This window comes from Crocodylus porosus, unplaced genomic scaffold (genome assembly GCF_001723895.1).
Source record: "Crocodylus porosus isolate Cpor-Errol unplaced genomic scaffold, CroPor_comp1, whole genome shotgun sequence".
NCBI classification, from domain to species: domain Eukaryota; kingdom Metazoa; phylum Chordata; order Crocodylia; family Crocodylidae; genus Crocodylus; species Crocodylus porosus.
In genome coordinates this window covers 21,751,946-21,772,402 of record NW_017728910.1, presented here as the reverse complement: position 1 = coordinate 21,772,402, position 20,457 = coordinate 21,751,946, and the positions used below count along the sequence as shown (strand labels likewise).

Sequence of the window (20,457 nt, the reverse complement as noted above, 5' to 3'; positions counted from 1 at the left end):
CTCCCACCCAGCAGCACCTGGTGATCCGAGGCTTCTTTTTTTTTTACAAGTGCCGGGAGCTGGGGCAGCCATTGCTGGGCTGGGAGAGAGGCGGGGGATGGGCATGGCCTGGCTGATTCAGAGATTCGGCCAAATCAAATAGGGACAGTGATTCAAATCACCAAATTGAATCACTGCCCCCCCGAATTGGCCGAATCTGAATTGAATACTAGCCGCTTTGCACAGGCATACTATGTAGCTCCTTTGAAATCAATGGATCCACTTGAGGAGCAACATGCTACTCCACATGAGTAAATGTATCAGAATTTGGCCCTATCATATGACTGAGTCTCTCCAATGCCACCAGGGCAGGACTAAGTCAGACAACCAAGGTGTCTGTTCCCAACTCTACTACTGCCACAACTTGTCACCCTACTAAGTGAACCTGTTTCCTTTTCTGTGTTGCGAATGTTGTTTACTCACCACTAGGAAAATTTTCCTGCTGGCGAAGCTCGCTTGTGAGGAAGTTTAATGTGGTCTTCTCCTGAGAAGAGCTGGTAACAGTCATGATAAAAATTCCAAATAATGGACTTAACCAATGATGGAAATATTTTGAATAAATTATCTGTGGACGATATGTGATTGGGGCTAGTTCTGAGTCACATCTTTATCAAAAAAAGACCAGGCACTCTCTTAGTCAAACATGAAGGAAGCCGAAGTTGGAGGAAAAAAGGTCAGGCAGGATCTTTTGCCTCCAGTCTTTTCTGTTCAGCATTAATCAAACAAGAGTATTTACTCCCAAGGGCCACACAAAGACAATGTTACTAGGAGGATAATGGGAGGCATTGCTTTTTCCTTTGACCAGCATTCACATTTGTTTTCCTGCCGCACTAGATTTCAGTATGAATCATTAGACTATTTTACACACAAAGATCTCAAAGCACTTTATGCAGGCATGTTCAAGGTCATAAAGTGAGCTAGCAGTAGAAGTGGGACTAGAATTTATATCTCCTGACACTTAGGCTCCATGTTTTCTATGCTTGACATCAGCCAACATACGCTGGAAGGAGGTAAAGGCAGAAGGGTCCAAGAGCCCCAGGGACAAGAGGCAAATTCCAGGGTACCAGAGAAATTTTCTCAAGCCCCCACTGGATCACTGAATTTGTTTGGGATCTTGCTCATAAATAAAGCCTCCTCCTTGCATGCAGAGTAAATATAAAAGGACAGATTTATTATAGAAAATAAAGGCAAGGTAAACACACAAAAATACCAAGTGCAATTTAAAACACTAACAACTATAAAGCACAGTTTATAAGTTGCACCCTCTTGGAGAGGGTTCAACTATACCCAGACAGTCTTGGGCTTGGGGGTCACCCAAAGGGATAGCTCTGGGGGCCTGCACCCCAATACCTGCTACTTAGCAGGAGAGTCCTACGAGCTGCTCCTTGGGATTTGCTGCATCTTGGGGAGCTGCTAGTGAGCATAGGTCCTTCCGCAGTGCAAGGGGCCCCTCATTGCTCCCTGGAAAGCTGTAGGGCACTGATTTCCACTTCTGCATGGTGGCTTTGAGGCTTCAGTCAGCAAGCCACACCCTCCAAAATTCCTAGCCCTGATCCTCAGCTCTGCCGGATCAGAAAACTGCAAAATAACTCAAAAAAGAAAAGCCAGGCCTATCCTGGCCCAGGCCTGAATGCACAGAGGGATTCAGCTGCACAGCTAAGAAGAGACCCAACAGCTGTGGGGTGAGGGGGGCACCCATCCTGGGTGCTGACTGTGAAGGGGTGCCAGGATCCCTCCTTCTCCAGGAGAGTCTTTCTTGTAGCAGGGAAAGCTCTGCGCAGCCCCTGCCTGGCCATACGAACCAAGCAGAGCAGTGTCACATGAAGCAATGTATCTGGGGGACGGGGAGTGAGTGGGGCAAGCAGAATGATGCTCCCCCTGGCATCTGGGAGCTGATGCAAAAATAGGCACAGCCCTGCCCCCAATACGTGTGTATGGGGTGGGGGAAAATGAACAGGACACCCGGATCCAATCTGAAGGAAGCCTGGGCACAAGACAGTTGACACTGCTGATGCTATGCAGCAGTCCAGAGGATAACATTTGCTTTCCCCTCACCCACGCCACTGAGCACCCCCGCCCCACCCCACACACTCCGTGAGTGACCAAGGCTATTGAAAGAATTGGCCACGTTCTTAATGCTTCCTCTAAACAGGAAGTAGACTTTACATTTCGGCAGTCTTGCAACACCAAATGCATTAATTAATTGCCTTGTTATTACATTTTCATGTACATTCATTATTGATAAGCTACTAAAACATAAAAGCTGAGTGACGAGAGATTGAGCCTGCCCCAGTGAAAGGCATAGCTATTGGTAATAATAATGAAACAAAGCAACAAACAATAAAACAAAGAGGCAACCCCCTCTCTTGTTTACACCTACAATTCATTGGACTGAACTGAGTTATTATTCCTGGCTTTAGGCAAAGGGCAATCTGACTTAAAAATTAAACCACTGGAGGATCCGTAGAAGTCCATTTGCTCCTTAAGAGTTAGTTTACATCAGCAGATGATTCGGCCCAGTATATTTTTAGAAAACCTTTGGTAGGTATTCCACGGCCCAGGGAGCTGCAGCAGGTCTGTTGCAATGCTTGACAATATACAACAGGAAATAAGAGAAAGCCTTGGGCCAAAGTCTCCTCTCAATTTTCTCAGTACAAATCCAGCATCACTCCACCATCACCCACTTGGCTTCAGCATGGCAGACCTGGGGATCTACCTCCAGTTCAAGGCTGCAAGGACTTGAAGGAAGACAAATGTAATCACCTGCAGGTGCAGACTCAGCTTTGGTGAGGTTACCACCGAATCCCTAGTGACTAAAACCAGTAATAAGCTTGGTTTAACATCTCACTCATAAGCTGCATCTTACATGTTGCAGTGCCTCCAATTGCCATGTGAGATCACTGATTTGCTACTGAGTTTGGGGCATGGAGAGAAGTATCTATTACTATATTATCAGCGCCAGTCTGCGTTCTGCCAGGGTTTTCCTGGGACAGTTTCTCATCCTTCTGCCGAACTCGCTCAGCCCTGCTAAACTGATAAAGTCTGACTCAAGCACGGTCCACAACGACAGACCTGCAGACCATTGAACTAGCAACCCACATTTTCTTAATCAGAGTGCACAGACTACAAAGGAGTATTGAAAACATAACTGTTTCTCTTTCAACCTTCCTCCATCGGAGAGACAGTGTTTTGAACAGCCTCAGCAATGGCTAACTAGAACAAAGTCTGTATTTGGCAGGGTAAATTACTGGGTCAGAAAGATTTTAGAGATCAGCTCAGTGGAGACCAGTAGCTAATTTGAAGCCCATTTTATACCTCCTTGCTGTACATGGGTAAGTTAACCTTAGCTCTTTGAAATACTCATTGCCTCCAATGCTCTGCTGTCTTATTAGAGTGCGAATGATGACTTCATGTTGTTGATTTTTTTCCCAGGCAGGTCCTGGCGCACAGTTCTTTGTGAAGTATCAAATAAGAGAGAGCACTTGTACCATTGGGGAAGGCAAAGCCTGGCAAGACTGTGATTACAGAGAATCTGTGGAAGCTGTAAGTGGCTGCCCTCTTCTTTCAAAATTCTCTTTCTGGAAATAGCAATGTAATCCACCAGTTACCAGTCTCCTGGGGAAAGTGTGCAGTTCTGCTTTGAAAAGCGACTGTGCCAATGGCATTGTGGGGTTGTGTTTCACTAGGCTGGCAGAAAAGATGTGCTCCTGCAAGTAAAAAGTAAAAAGATGTAGCTGGGTCCCCTCACACTTATTGCTACCTGCCAGCCCTACAAACCCAACTTAGTGTGTGGAAGTCAAGTCATGAGCTCTCTCTTTACATGCCATTACTGGTAGAAAAAAGATTCAGCAGGCTGAGTTGTGCCCTGTGTTAAATCTGTATAACCTGTGTTGCCTTCAGTGAGATTGCACATATGGAAATGCTTGGCATTAAGTGAATGTTTTCATTTGTGGCACTTGAGAAGGAATAGAAGCTGCCTCATTCTCTTCGCGGAGTTGTCTTTGGAGGGCTGACAGGAGTCAAATGCAATCTAAAAGTGTTTTCATCACCAAATCGATGGGTGCCTTCAAGGGCCAGACCTGCTGAGCAGGGAGGAGCTATTTTTATGCAAAACATTTTCAAACTAAAACTGCAGTGTAAGTAGGCATGGTACAAGAGGCTGGAGCAGTCTGTATACACTGGGGGCAACTATCACAATAGATACCACATGCACGTATGGAAAGCTTGGAGCAAATTGACTCTAGGTCTGTACCAGTAAAAACCACCCTGAGTAGGAGAGGGGTAGAAAATTCACGAGGAGGGCCTGATGGCAGTTCAAAGAATCACAAGCTTCCTTCCAATGGAGATTTGCAGCCAGCCCGTCCCAGGGACAGGCTGTAAATAGGGCAGCCATAGGATTCAGTACACCTCAGTACCTGTATAATTCCTGTTTGGCCCCTACTCCACAAACCTCGGGTCCCACCTGAATCACCATGAAGTGCTGTGCGCCCAGCTGCCCCCTGAGATCCAGATTCTGTGCTAGCAGGGGGCAGCTTTAGCCCCGGTAGTTAAGTTTGCAAATGAGGCATTCTTTGTTTATTGAAATGTATGCATTCCAGGCGCCAGGTGCATTAGCTAATTAAGAAAGAGTTGCAATATAAAATTAGAGATTCCAACCACATTTGTTAATCATGAAACAAAAGATACCTTTCATACTATCTGCTTAGCCCAGCTCCCGCTTTCCTGTGATCAGCCAACCCGCCCCTTCCACAGCAAAATCTTGGACTAATTTAGACAGTAAACCCGACAGTCCTTCATGAACAATCATGATTCCTCATGTCAGCCTGTATTCCTCTTATCCACTAAGCACTGGTTACACTTCCTGACTGTATTCTGTTTCAACAAAATGCTTCAGGAATATTTCACACCAATAGGTGTGGTTCTAACTGGATTGCTGCATCAAGTGAATTAAAAATAAATGGCGTCATCTGTGTCTGTAGGAATCAGGAGAATGTACTGCTGAAGTTTACATTGACAAGACCCAGAAAATAAGTAATGTTTCACAGGAATGCAGAATCAGGCCAGGTACGTGACTGTTCAGGGGGACATTAGGTAAGTACTGACTAAAACAAAAAACAAAAGAGCGTACGTTGAGATCTTCTGGTAATTTTAAAGAAAGGAGCATTGCATCACTCCATTCAGGACCTCATTAATCATATATCATAGGCCACCATGCAAGGAGAAAGTGAAATTCTGCTCTACCTTCTTATGCATGTAAGTGCTGAGTCAATGAAACACCAATAGATTATTAGTAAAATTTGGTTTTGTGTAAAGAAACCCAAAGCACCTGAGCAAAGTACCTCTGAAACCCTTAGGTCTCTACCAAATCAAAAAGGATTTTCACTGGATCAAAGGCACATCTATGACCTAGGGATTTGCTTCCCTCTCATCAAATTTTAAGTCTCGATCCCCCAAATACTGAAACAACAAAAAGCTTTGTTGCATGGGAAAACTGTAGTTTCTCACTTTCTTCCAAAATATAAAGGGCTGCACTCATTTTACTGAAACTTGCCACAAAAAAGAGGCTTCACAGAGAAAAAAGTAAAGTGGACAGATTTATCCTCCAGAGTAAAAGTCTGACAGTGGTGGAATCATCAAAAGATGGTGGAATCTGAAAATGACCCTTTCAAAGGAAAATACTTAGGCCACTTGATTGGCACTACACTGCTTGCTTATAATCTACACATCTGCATGGATATCCGTGAAATGCCCCTGGAATACATTCCTTTATTGGAAAGACATTACCAGGCTCGAATGCATCGGAGCTGGGCTTCTCTATTTAAGTATCCAGAGGGATGTAAACATAGACTCATAGAAATTTAGGGTTGGAAAAGACCTCAGGAGGTCACGTAGTCCAACCTCCTGCTCAAGGCAGGACCATCCGCAATTCAATCATCCCATCAGAGCCATGGCACACTGCAGTCATGGCTGTGATTGCAGTTAGCATACTTTAGGGACTGCTACCAATGCAGCTGCAGCAGCGCAGAGCTCAGAGTAGGCTACCCAGCCTAGCACATATGTGTTTTGCAGCTTATCCTGACTCCCACGTTCCTGTGGCTATACAGGTAACAGTACCCCAGCCGGCTAGTTTAAAGCTAGCTTCAGTGTATGCAGTGCCTGCAGGGTAGACAGTCTCCAGGTTTTACTGCCAACTACATCTTATTTGATTTCAGATGCATTTGCAGGGCAATGGTGACATCTAGTGCCAGTAAAGTTAATGAGAAGTATGTGTATTACACAGAGGAGTAATGTGAGATATGCATTTAAATCTTCACTTGTAAAACTACAAATATAAATTTGAATTCAGTATCTTAGCCAGGCAGCATGAGAAGCACTGCTCTTTTACCAAGCTAGTGAAAAATATACAAGTTTGTTCACAGCTCAAGAAAAGAGTTAAAACCATAGCCTCTTTAGAACAGAATGCACTCTGTGACTTGATCTGTCTGGTTTCTGACTGATCACTGAAAATAGGAACTTGGTTTTTTGTAACGGATATAACTGCTTTGCCATGCCACTGGCCGACAAGAATCTGAAGGGTCAGATTCTGCTCTGTTACTCTGATGTGAATCAGGAGTAGCTACAACATGTACATGCTGGAAATAATCCACACTGGCATTAAGAGCAGAATCTCATCCAAAGATTCCTGTGGAAAGAGGTCAATAGCAATGGGTTCAGCCTGGTGAATGATTTCACAGCTCAGTCTCTCATATGTGAGCACCATATTGTTCAGCCATTAGTACTGGAACAGTTCTACCATGTCCTTAAATTGTTCCACTGTAGCCAGTTTACATCAGGTGAGGATCAGGCCCACAAACACTACCTCAATTCCATAGAGATCTAATACTCACTTTGATTCTCAAGTTCACTGAGTTATGAAATTAATTTATGCATTGAACTATGAAATTAATGTATGAAAATCCAACCCATCATTATCAGGCAGAAAACAGGGGTAACAGGGTTAGTGGTAGGGAACACAGTCTAGAGCCTCCTCCATTTAGGCTTTTAGTCAAAAATAGCCCATCGTGGTGGTGCCTGAAAGTTGATTTTGCTGAAAACTGATAAGCATTGGGCTGCCTGGGCAAAAGTTAGAGGCAGCTCTCACAATGGCTAGGGACAATTGATTCAATCACTGGAGGTTAGTCTAACCTGGCTAGGCTAAATCAGTTTTGTAACCAGACAGACATCCCAGAAATGTAGGCACATGCCTGCAGTGGCTCAGGCTAGAAGCCCCCACTTCCTTTCCACAGTGCTGAGCTGAGGGGGGTGTGGCCACGCCCCTGCAGGACGCTCTGATTGGGGGGGTGCTTCCTTCCTCCTCAGCAACCCAACAGGGGATGTTTATCACCCCTAAGTCTGTGCTTCTCACCCCATTAAGAAAACAACAGAGGCACATTACCAGCTGTCTGGTGATTCTGCCTTTGTTCCATGTGCATCAGCTCGGAAGCAGCCAGCACGTGGTCTGCTAGCTAATGCTGAGAGGTGTCTGTGAGGGACGGGGGAATGCTTGCTTAGCAGGCACTGGTGAGGGGAGTGGGGAAGCAGAAGCCAGGCAGACGCCTGCAGAGACTGTCAGAGCTGCAGCCAGGGAGCAGAGGGGAAGGGCCAGCTGTGCTGAAGAGCAGAGATCCCTGCCCAGAGAGCATGCCGGGATGCTGGGGGGAGTCTGATTTCATTTAAACCAGCAAGGGGTCTGGGACAGACATTGCATAACCCAGTTTGAGCCAAATCAGTTAAGTCTGGTTGGGCTTCCAAGGGAGGTAGTGCTCTCTCCTACCTTGGGGGTCTTTAAGAGAAGGCTGGATAAGCATCTGGCTGGGGTCATCTGACCCTAGCACTCTTCCCTGTCTAGGCAGGGGGTTGGACTTGATGATCTGTTGAGGTCCCTTCCAGCCCTAGCATGTATGAATTTATGAATCTGTGATACTACATTCAACCAGGTTTATCTCAGACCAGTTTCCCCCATTCTCAAGCTGGTTTATGTGTGCCGAACATCTGTTCTGTTACAGGTTTAAACCAGTTTCTGATCACTTAAACCAGTTTATATGTAATGTCTGTCCCTGGCCAATATGTCTGTTGAGCAGCTGAATGTAAAACTGTACGGGAGCTCTACATCATGGTGGCTCACCAGAAAAGCTGCCAGTTCAAATATTAATGCTTTGTGGAGAATATAAGCTCTCCGTAGATTGTGAGCTGTTCTGTAAAACCAGACCTCAGGGAAATCTCTCTTTATTGCAACTGTAACTGGGGTATTTGGTGGCTAGGGCCAGATTAATGCATACACAAACTAGGCACATGCCTAGGGTGCTAAGGAAAAAAGGGACCCAAGTTGTGTTTATTTTACATATTATAATTATTGAGTGAATAGAATATATGGAAATATACAGTATGAAGTAGGGGTCCACAGGTTTTTTTGCCCTTGAGCCCACTAAAGGGTTAATCCGGCCCTGCCAGTGGCTTTTGCCATTCTCTTCTCCCTTGCTGATAAATGATATCCTTTCTCAAACATCATCAGAGCTATGTGTTATAATTTCTTCTTAAAAATAGAGAAGAAAAAGCCTAAAACTAAATCTTAGATTCCAAGACTTCAGAAATGTAGGGCTGAAGGGCTTAGTATCTGATTCCAGATGTGGATCCCAATTTTGCTGTACTGAACCAAAACTGAAAGTCTATATGTCCCTCCAGGGACTTGCATCTAGATCTGTATTGCTGTATTGCTGTCTATTTGAAGGGAGTAAAAATTCTCACTCCTTAAACCAAGCGAGACTTTGATAACTGTCTTCAGCTATAAAAAGGATTGATATAAATAGGAGAGTGATCACCTATTATCTGTATCCGCAGGGGGCATGACAAATAATAATTGGCAAGGAGGGAGATTTAGGTTGTACAGTAGGAAGACCTTTGTAACTGGGAAGGTGATTAAATACTGAAATAAATTACCTAGAGAGGTTGTGGGTCTCTCTCTTTGGCTGCTGTTAGGAGCAGGATAGACAGACATTTGGCTGGGATAATTTAGACACAGGCCTTGGGCAGAGGGTTAAACAAGGTAGTCTTGTGAGGCCTCTTCCAGCCCACTGTGGCACTAAGAGTTCACTTACGCCTAGTCAGCGAGAAGCAAGGGGATTTCGTGATAGCGGCTCTCAGAGCTGCTTGAATTAGAGCACCCCATCCCGGAGCATATGTATAAATGTCCATAGTACCCAAAAGCTTGTCTAATATTCCTCCCAACTATGCGGTTGATCCAAAAAATGATATAAGCAAAGAACCCTTCCTTCTAAGATGCATCTTGCACTATCAAGGCTACAACAATAAGTGAAGCTGTTTCTTTCAGAAAAATCTCATTAATTTTTTGGTTGGTTTGTTTTCCAGCTCATGTGTGTGCTGGATGCAAACATCCCATGGATAGAGACAGTCCAATTTTGCTACCCATTCTGAAGCTTGCTGTTCAAAATTTCAACAATAGAAGTGAGAAACACTACCTTTATGATGTTGGTGAAATAATTAAAGCCACAAGTCAGGTTGGTATATTGGATTTTTCCTTCATTTTAGAGAAGATAGTACTTTGGCTCCTCCTATGCACATATTCCTTGTTTTTATTACATTTTTATGTTATACTTCACAGTGATAAGATGTGTGCTGTACGAATAATACTGTATTGTTCCAATTATAAGTCAATCTTGCATATAAGCAAAACCCATGTTTTCAGATTTAATTTTAGGGAAAAAAAATCTCTTGAATATTGGTTGATGTTTTTAAGGTCAACCAAAAATCAGATATTACAGTGCAATGAAAGGCCGATTGTCAGCAGGCAGGTTTTAGGTTCATCCTACACAGAAGTCAAGGGCAATTTTTATGCCTCTTCTGGTGGGGGAAAGGTAGACTTATAATCCAAACTATATAGCGTTTTTCACTTCTATAGAAGGGGAAACTGAGGCACACATTGTTGAACACCTGACTGTCACTGCTTCTAGCTATGGACTCTAGGCTGTTATTAAGTATGGTTTGTCTTTGAGCAATATTCAGTATTACTTCAGCTGTTCCTCTTGCCAACGCATACTGTCAGTGACTGATGTGTTTTATGGCAGTGAGGGACAACTTGTTTGGCAGGCATGCAACAAATTAGCCCTGCACCCTCCCCAAGTGCCACTCCAATCCCTCTCGCCAGGATAATCTGCTGGTCTGCTTTCTGCTTCCTTCCCTGTGCAAAACAAGGATCATATTTTCCTGCTGTGCTGGGATGCGATCTGGCTTACAAACTGCAGCATGATTGAAAGCTTTGGATTGAAGGCCCTGCAAAAATGTTATGACCTTGCTGTCCATTTGGTGACTTTATTAAATAAATTTTATTTCTCAAAGACTTACTGAATCATTTGAGAATCTCCTGAAAATCTGTTCTAGGTGGTAGCTGGAACAAACTATGAAGTTGAATATAAGATCAAAGAGACAAATTGCTCAAAGGATAAATATCACGATTTACATCCAGATTGCAAGCCCGTTTCTGGAGCTGTAAGTAATCTTCACATATAGCTGAATATACATGTTAGGAAATAATAACGACGAGAAAGATTCTGATTCTGCAGAATAGTTAAATGTTTGCTCCACTTTAGGTCACTGGGACTTCAGCATAGGCTTAAAGTTAAACACGTGCTCGTTGATGGTACTGAACAGTAAGTGGCATGTTTGAGTGCTATGCTGAATCAGGGCTCTTGAAAAGTCTGCAGGTTCATGTAGGCGACCAGACAAGTCTCATTAAACCAATAAAGCTTTATTTTAAACGAGATCCCGGCCAAGTACTCTGCCTGGGAAAGCAGTAAAGTCATCACTAAAATGGCAAATGCTTTACATAGTTTCAGGCAGCTAGCTCCTAAGGAAAGTAAGTAGCCAAATTCCCATTCTTCTGCATAGCATCTGAGTAGGAAAGGTTTGCTGGAACTAATAAATAAATACATATTTCAGCTATGCTGCACGGAATTACCAGCTGGCTTGCACAGAAGCTTTTCCAATGGGAGAGTGGCTTATGCAAGTGGGGCTTATTTAGTCTGCAGAAGAGAAGACCAATGGAGGATTTGATAGCAGCCTTTAATTAGCTGAAGGGTGCTTCCAAAGAGGATGGAGTGAGACCATTCCCAGTGGTGGCAGATGACAGGACAAGGAACAATGGCCTGAAGTCTCAGCAAGGGTGGTTTAGGTTGGATATTAGGAAAAACTTTCTCACTGGGAGGGTGGTGAACACTGCGATGGATTACCTAGAGAGGTGGTAGGCTCTCCACCCTTGGAGGTTTTTAAGGCCCATCACGACAAGGCCCTGGCTGGAATGATCTAGTTGGGGATGGTCCTACTTGGAGCAGGGGGTTGAGGTCTCTGGCAAACTTATTTTTCTATGATTCTAAGCATTCTCGAGGAAAAATGACCTCTTCATCCCTACCATTGCCAAACTCATGTTGTGGACTGTAATGGACAGTAATGAGCAGGCTACCAAAAGCTACTTATATGTCAGCAAAATTTATGTGTGGCAGATAAGTGTCACTGCAAAACATCTCTCTGATTGCTGTTCACAAGTTATTAAGGGGACGTGCCTCTTCAGAAGTGTTGTCTGGAAGGAAAAGGGATGAGACCACTCTGTTCTGAATTGATAAGGAAGTGACTGTTGGACTATCTGGGTCCATGTCCTGGCATTACAGACTTGCTAGTTAACCTTAAGCTCATCACTTCATCTGTTTGAACCTCCATTTCCAACTCTCTCAAAGGATTCATGAATTCAGCAAAGTTCCCAGAACTGTAAGACCGATCACATGGCTGGTAGTACTAGGTCACAACTGTTTAGCTACCCAACTGTTAAGTAACTTTATGAGCTGACCACATACAGGGGAGTAGAATAATAGGGCAGTAAAACACTGGGACTGAGAAGTGGTGGACCTTGAAGTTTGTTTTAAGACCCAGCTAGACAAAGCCTTGGCTGGGATGATCTAGTTGGGGCTGGTCCTGCTTTGAGCAGGGGGTTGGACTACATGTGAGCTCCAGAGGTCCCTTCCAACCTTCATGTTCTGTGAGTCTATGGTTCTGTGTAGCATTTGTTAGAGATTGTCAGGTCTTGTCAACGTATCTGCAGCTGTACTAGCCTCAAACTAATGCATTTGAATCGTTATCTTCTAGTGCAAATTCTACTACTGTGTGCTCCGAACCACAAGAGGCAACAGCTCAGGGAACAGCCCAAAGACTTGGTTCTCAAAGGATTAATCACCTTACACTCTCAGAGAAGCCAAAGGCAGTCAGTAGCATTCATAACTATCCAATCGAGCTCAAAGTCTTTTTTCCCCTATAAGCAGGGGAACTGGGACATTTACATGAGTTCAGTATTCTTAAGAACTGTTGTTTCTTTTTGAAATGCAGCCTGAAGGTCACTGTGAAGCCAAGGCTTTTGTGGACCTCAGCAACACAATTGCAAACATCGCAGAAAAATGCATGGTTCCAGGTATGTGGAGATTACCATCATCTGGAAAGTGGTGAAACTCCAGCTGATGTGTGACAATTACAAATGAATGTGTAATCAAAAGTAAAGTCACTGAGAAAATAATGAGAGGAGAAATGCTGCTGGGAAAGAAAAAAAAATCAAAGGTCTTTTCCCCTCCCACCGGGAAATATTAATACAACATTTTCTCATTTCCTAAAAGTAGGTAAAACAGCAGGGAAAGTTGTTATCTCTGATCTGTCCACCACCTTCTGTCTACTATGGTATGTTGGGCTGGCCACTGGGCTCAAAACAGGAATGGCTTGGGATCTTAGAGTTAAACCCAATATAAAGGTCTGCAGAGCAGCTTCAACAGCATGATTTTTCACCTAACGATTTTTCATCTATTCCGCTTGTACACATGACAGAGGTTTAGTCCTCAAGGTTTTCTTTTATGCCCCCTAAACTGAAACAGTGTTTTTGAACACGGTTTCAATTTTTCCACCACATTACAGTGACTGGTGACCGGAGAAGGTGGTGGGGATGGTGCATGGAGTGTTGGAAGCCCGGGCAGGCTCAGGGACATGTTGGATCAGGCGCCTCCAAGCTGGGGCAGCACCCGGCCAGCAAGCAGCCCACCAGGGCTACCAGCACCCTGTGCACTGGCCCCGAAGCCTTCTCCAGCTTCAACCAAACCCAACCACCATCCTGCCATCTTCCCACACTGCCCCAGGGGCAAGCCAGCCCATTCCCAGGTGGCCCCAAGTGTCCTGCCAGCGGCAGGAGACTGCCGAAGGCAGAAGCAGCAAGGAGCCTTATCTTTATTTTCTGCGGATCCTGCCTGTCCCTCTTGCAACCAGAGGGCAAGCTAACAACTGTGTTGTTGCTATTAGCAACATTGCAAACTCATTGTAAGCCCCCAAAACTCTTGCATGTATACAGGGTGACACCATTAAGCCACACAGTGACACTGTCATCCCATGTACATGGTAATGGCGCCATGTGTACAAGTACCCCTAAACTTTACTTAAAGGTAGAATCAACTTGCTTACTCCTTTCTCCCATCACTGCCAGAAGAGGATCTTTCAACAGACATTAATGTCACACCATTCATCTTCACTAAGTGATTTTTCAGATATGCTTCCAGAAAATCTAGATTTTCCAAGAAGCTCCAGTCCACTCTCCCACATGGCAGAGAAGTCCACCATGTAGGGCCTACACAAAGATACAGATGTGTCCAAAAAGATACATGGAACAACATGGTCAAAACTGGATTTTCTATGAATATCCCCTTCATAAACTATACAGCCACAGCTATCCCAGGCTGGTGTCTTCCCAGAGCTTGCCCACTAATGTGTAGTGTTGCCACCATTTGTATTTCATGTCCTTAATTTTATTTTTAAGTTTGATAGCTTACAAACTTTTCAGGGGGTAAAAGTTCCCACCTCTACCTGATTCAGCAATAGCTACTTTACTCTACAGTTACTGAATGCAATGTGGACATACCCCCAGACACATTCTTCTTCAAATAATGCTTATGATATTCTCAAAAATACAGTTGCTCATGCCTTATAATGTGCACTCAGAGATTTCAAGGCTGGATGTTGTCTCATTTCCTTTAATCCAGCACTCACCTATTTACAGATGAGTCTGTTTGTGTCTTGTCTACCAAATATACTTTGTATACACAACTCTCACTTCCAGAAGCAGATTATTGATCAAATACCCTATCTAGCCTTAACTGTTAAATTTACATTTTTCTCCAGTACATCAACATACATGCCTCCTACGGAAGCTCAAATATTTAGGTTCAGACTCTTAGGCTCAAACACATTCCATTCAGATAGCTATGGATTTCCAAACAGATGGCTCCCGAGCCCTAATACACACTGCATCTTGTTTTATTCTTTGGATTTATTTGTAACCCAATGTTTCTTTCTGATGAGGGAACTGCAGAAAGAAAACCAGTCTGTGCAGGCTGTCCAGTTCCAATCCAAGTTGACAGTCCAGAACTGGAGGAAGTACTGAAGGCTTCCATGGAGAAATACAATTCAGAGAGCACTTCTGATTTCTACTATAAAATTGAAAACGTATTTCATGCCACAGTCCAGGTTGGAATTTAACCTTCCTTTTTAAATTCAGTTTCATTTAATCTCATCCCTCCTTATCTTGTAGAGATGGGCTTAGGATGTGGTACATCTACAAGTAAGAGCTGAATCAAGGCTCAGTTTGAACCACCATTTCACCTGTACTCTCAAAATTTCAATCATCTTACTTTGTATCCAAAAGGGAGTAAAAAAAATCATTCCTTCAATACCATTTCAATATGGCAGGGACCCAAAATCCTATGGATAGATACAGGTTCAGAGATCTGCTTTTTTCCCCCATCTTTCTTTACCAAACCCTTTTCAACATTTTATAGCTGTCCAAGATGCAAAGTAAGGTATTAGGTAAGATTATTCAGTGAATCCTCCAGGCTCAGCATTCTATCCTATAATAGTCTCTGATGCCTTGTTTGACAATAGTTTTCACAGGCTCAAAAATAGATTTCCTCCTTATTTCTTTGATAATCTAAGTACTTACTTCCAAATTCTGCTTTTGGTAACATACCATAGTAACGTCACAAAAGTAGCGTTACTGTAGATTCACACCACTATAAATTGCAGAGCAGAATCCAAATTTGTAACCAAATTTGATCCGTATCTTCAACTTGTCAATAAATGAGAATGCACACTTATGGCACTGTATAAATAAATAGTTCCTATTGTAGACCTAAACAGGTCTCATTGTCAGGAAATAATGAATATTCACCACAATTTATCCTGTGCTAAATGCCTTATAGAGCAATGCAAACCTCTTCTAACCCCTCTACTCAATTCTTTTCCTTTAGTGAATTTGAAAAATTCAAATACTTATATTATAAGCAGTTATCATTTCAGTACTGGGAGATGGGACCTTAATACTCACTGCTGCAGCTTTCAATTGACACACGCTTCTTTGTTTGTAGCAAGATACATTGACTAAAATCCTGAGTGATGAGACTCATATTCAAAGTAAAAATACTCACATAATTGGGAAAAAGCCAAAACAAATCAGTTTATACGCTGCACAGGATTAAAACAAAAAAATCCCCATCTTCTCTACTTCCCCAAATTGTACCAGCTACAACTTCCTGCTTATTTGCCTTTCTGCAACATGCCTTCTTTTATATTGCCCCATGCCTGTAAGCCACCATTCCTGAGCCTTATGTCATTTTGCCATTTATGTTCTTTTTTCCTCCAGTTGCAATACTATAATATTAGCAGGTCAAATGGAGTATAAAAAATGAGTCAATCAGAAATGGATGTAGATTATGACATTTTTCACGCTCACAATTCTTTGGGTCAGTTGCTTCTTTTTAGAATACCATTTTTATTTTCTGTGATTCCTGTATGAGAAAAAAATGCATATTTACTGAGGAAACCTTCTGACTGATTTTTCAGATAGTTGCTGGAAAAAAATATGAGATACATTTTGGTATTCGGGAGACGAACTGCTCCAAGTCAGAAGTGGAGAAACTAAATGAAGACTGTGAAGCTGTAATTTCTAAAGTAAGTAATCAGGATGCTACAGGCTACCGCATCCAGCACCTGTTTCCTAATTCACCAGACAGAATAACACCGGAGGATGTATATCGTAAACTCATGTAAAACAACACTATTGTGGTTCTAGGTTCAGTTGCCTCTTCCACTAGCCAACCAACTCACTAAATATCAGCCATCCCTCATGCCACAGTCTCTGTACATGGTGCAAAGTTGATGGGACAATTTGGGGCCATTTCCTCAGTTGTGAATCCAGCTGGAAGGTGGGAAGGAGCAGACAGGGTGTGGGAAGGCCCAGATACTGGAGTATTGTGTTCCTGAGGGCATGAGCCCAATGGACTAGACACAAAGGAGAGCATGGCTGGGTGGAAAAATCGGCTGGTGGTGCTGAAGTGAATGCATTTGATGCTGAGAGGATTTGGTGGAAGGAGGCACTGCTGGAAATGGTGCTCCAAGGCAGGAGGGGCTGGTGGGCAGGGGAATTTTATTCCCTTTCTCCTTTCTTCCCAGCTGCATAGTGCTCATTTCTCCAATTGAAAAATGTGACTGCAAGGAGCTGCAAACCCAGCTTTTGCCCTTAATCCCTGTCTACCTCAATTTACCCTTCTTACATAGGGATAACAACATTGATACTTCCCTACATCTCAGAGCTTTTGGGAGGATTAACTACCTGATCTTGTAAAGCACTGTACATTAAAAGTGCTACAAATTATTGTTGTGTGTTCAACTGTATGATCCATATAAGCTTCCTAAAGCTAAATAAAACTAAATGGGGATGTTTTCCAGTAGAGGAACCTCCATAGTTAGAACAACTACATTTTATAGATGTACATATACATTCCCTATTCATTGTGTTTAAAAGTGTCATTAAAAAACTGTATCATTACACACACAAAATTCTGTTTCTTTGTGATACTTTATTGTTTTAAAACCTCATGTTTCCTTTTTGCTTTGGTCACAGATATCTTTAGACTGCACAGCAAATATATATGTGGTGCCGTGGAAGCAGGAAATCTTCCCTCAGGTTAACTGCACTGAAGCGGTCATGGTACGAATCCTAAATAAATTTATTCTTCCATTTCAGCCTATTTGAAGCACAGTAAGTAAAGGGGGAGGAGGCTCATCTACATGAGATGCTATGCCACCGTAGCCATGAGTACTACATGATTGCCCAGTGACAAATGCACAGTGGGGCACACATGTAAATGCACCCTGTGTTGTGGAAAAATATTTGCTCTCCTCTATCCATTCAGTTCTCAGATTACCTCTGATTTGTTCTAAAGTGACAGGAGGGAAATGTTTACTTGTTGTCACGTTAGTAATGTCATGAACCGTCCTTTCACCCTGTGACCCTGGTGGCTTTGTGACACATACACTGAGCTAAGGCAATGTATGAGATCCTGGGCTACATGAGAAAGAACAGAAGATGCAGAAGAAAGCAGCAGAATACGTAGACACTGTTTTGGTGATTGGATGCCTGCTCCTTTGCTTTTACTATCAAAGTCAAATTCATGAGGTGCGGAGGATTATCAACCCCCGCAGCACCAATCCAGCTGCATAGAATCTAGCTGGCCACCAGAGCATAGCTGTGGACAGCCAAGTTCCTTTTCTGGTGACACATGCTACTGCTGTGTGCTCCACGCCGCTTTGTACGGCCCTTTACTTTTACGATACCAGGACAAGGACATGCCAGTATCAAATATTGACACTGTGCTGCAAATTTTCAGCATGGTACGCGAAGTCACATTCGCCACGTGTGGTTTGCACCACTAAAAACAGATATCCAGAGCTGCATACCACATGTACAGGCTTGTGTGGATGTGTCTCAGGAGTTCAGAAATCTCAAAAATGACTGCTAATCTGTGTTTATTATCAGGGGAGCAGACAGTTGTTTTTTCTGAAGCAGCAGTTTCCACAACCCCCCATTGCACCATACCAGACCCATATCTGGGATATGTGTACTAACTGACCATGACCACTTGGATCATATCTGTGCTACTAACCATAGTACACCTGCCATTGGATTTCAAATGTGGTTTCACCCTAGGTTTCCTCATACAGTGGCTAAATAAGGTTCAGGTGTTCTAATGAGCAGAAGCCAAACCATGTTAGACATTTGATGTAGGAAGAGCAATCAGTCTCTGTTGGTTAGATGAGAAGGCATTCTTATAAACGATGTTCTATATTACTGCACGAAACAAAGCTCTGCGTTGATCACCTATTCTTAAACGCATGGTGGAGTGGGGGGTGTAGACATTAACCTATGTTAATCATTTCCCACTGGTTCCAAATATATATTTTAAATCTGGCGACTAAGAATTCATTATGTAGTGCTTCACAAAATAAAATGAGCCAGGTATTTGCTTTGTGCCTGTATCGAAACTAGTGTCTGACATAAATTACCACATTGTTTTTTCTCCTTGATATGATATCTTATGACTATGCAAAGGGCACTTTAGTTTCAAAATTGTTCACAAATGAGAACTAATATACATACTTACAAATAGCATCAACTCTCATCTGAGTGGGCTATGCCACAATGTCCTTTTCCATGCTAGAAGCAGCTAAACATCAGTGACAGATGAAGCAATTTCTTTACTTATAATCTCCCAACAATTTTGAATATTTCTGGAAGAATGGTTATATATAGTTAAATTATTTCCATTCAGATCATAGATGGATAAGATTATCTAACTTAGTCCAGATAAAACATTTTTGTTAACTGGTTCACATTACACCTCAGCTATAGTTTGCTCCTTATCAAATATTTGAAACTAATGTACCGAGCTCAGGCAACCCAGAAAACTCCCTCTCTCCACAGGCGCTTTAAACATTTTTATTTAAACGTTTACACTGCAACCTCAAACGGAATAGCACGATTTTGTTCCAAACGGTGTACCATGTGCTAATCATTAAATTACTGTAATCTCTTTGTCTAAATATCTAGCATTTCCTTTTAGGTTGGCATCAGATATTCTAATGGATTCACCCCTCTCCGAGCGGCTAAGGAGCATGAAATTGGGCCTGCACAAGAAAATGAGGATGGACAACGGGCTAGGCATGCACGTGGGGTTGGGCATGGACCTAAGCATGGAGAGAGGCATGGAAGAGAGCATGAAATTGGGTGCCGGCATAAAAAACATCATAAGAAGGACAAACATAAAGACTCCAAAGACAAGTCTTCTGAAGAATCAGAGGAAAAGGTCCATTGCCCAAGTGAAAGCCAACCACCAAGCGTAGGCCAAGGTCTATTGCAGTCAGATGTATTAACTACTCCTGTGGTTATGGTGGGTCCAGGAGATGATTTTTCTACCCCTGTTATCCCTGCAGAACCAGTTAGCCCTGTTGAAATTGCTTCTGATATTTCTTTATTAGATAAGCTTCCAGATCTCCCAGAACCCCCTGTTCCCAAGTGTCCTGGAAAGCCATGGAAATCAATTATGCAACTCACAAATCCTCCTGAATAGCCCAGATTATTTACAAATGAGGATCTTTAACCTCATGCATCAGAAAAGCCCAATTCAGAATCAGAAAAACCTTTACCTATCAATACTGATGTGGATGATTTTGACCTTATGGGTGCTTTATCCTTTTAATTTGAACAGTCTGTGATCCATTTTTTCAGGCCAGAGATAGAAAATTATACAACTATTTTCTTTGGAAGCCAAAACATTTCTTAGAAGAATAGTTTCTATAGTTACATACAATACTCAAGAAGGTCACTAGCAAATCCTGAGAACAGAGCACAAGACAATTCTCAGTACCTGATTCACCCCTCACAAGGGTGTTCATTAGGAGTGAGTCCACTGAAATCTGTGACACTGATGTAGAACAAGCAACAGTGAGAGGAAACAGTGGGTTTCTTTCTTCAGTCTTCCAGTGAAGTGAACTGATTTAGGTATTTGTGAGTTCTTTTTCTCAGATGCCAAAAGTATTACACTCACGCCCATTGTGCTAAGTTTAAAATACTGTGGGGACTGGTACAAAGAATTCTGGGAATTATCTGAGGGAACCTAGTCAAAGGATAGCTGTAGGGTGATGAAAAAGAGGTCACACTGTGAAACAGGGCAAGACCCCTCCCTTGGGTATTTAAAATCATCCGCTGGACTGACAATTGAAAAACAATAAAATATAAATGTTTTACTTGTGAATTTCTTTATTCCTATTAACATACTCTCCAATTCTTTACCATATACAGTAGTTGCTTTCTTGGATGAGACGTTGGAGGGAGAGGTCACAGAATCCCAGATAAAATATCATCATTAAGCAAGTCCCAGCTGGAACGCATTTCCTGAGCAGCATAACTATTTCCGCTATGTAGAATATTTGCTGTACAGTATAATCACAGCAAAT

At 42.7% G+C, this 20,457-nt stretch overlaps 1 protein-coding gene across 1 annotated transcript in view; it reads left to right on the top strand.

Annotated features, from left to right (window-relative positions):
• The window catches only part of LOC109308480 (T-kininogen 2-like), a 21,263-nt gene extending 1,016 nt beyond the window's left edge, over window positions 1–20,247 (top strand). The window contains exons 2-11 of the mRNA XM_019532794.1: window positions 3,472–3,582; window positions 5,019–5,103; window positions 9,445–9,593; window positions 10,474–10,581; window positions 12,466–12,548; window positions 13,964–13,968; window positions 14,489–14,634; window positions 16,006–16,113; window positions 17,066–17,152; window positions 19,065–20,247. Coding sequence (XP_019388339.1) covers window positions 3,472–3,582; window positions 5,019–5,103; window positions 9,445–9,593; window positions 10,474–10,581; window positions 12,466–12,548; window positions 13,964–13,968; window positions 14,489–14,634; window positions 16,006–16,113; window positions 17,066–17,152; window positions 19,065–19,571 — 1,389 coding nt within the window. The 3' untranslated portion in view covers window positions 19,572–20,247. The remainder of the gene's footprint in view (window positions 1–3,471; window positions 3,583–5,018; window positions 5,104–9,444; window positions 9,594–10,473; window positions 10,582–12,465; window positions 12,549–13,963; window positions 13,969–14,488; window positions 14,635–16,005; window positions 16,114–17,065; window positions 17,153–19,064) is intronic.
• Window positions 20,248–20,457: the final 210 nt, after the last annotated feature.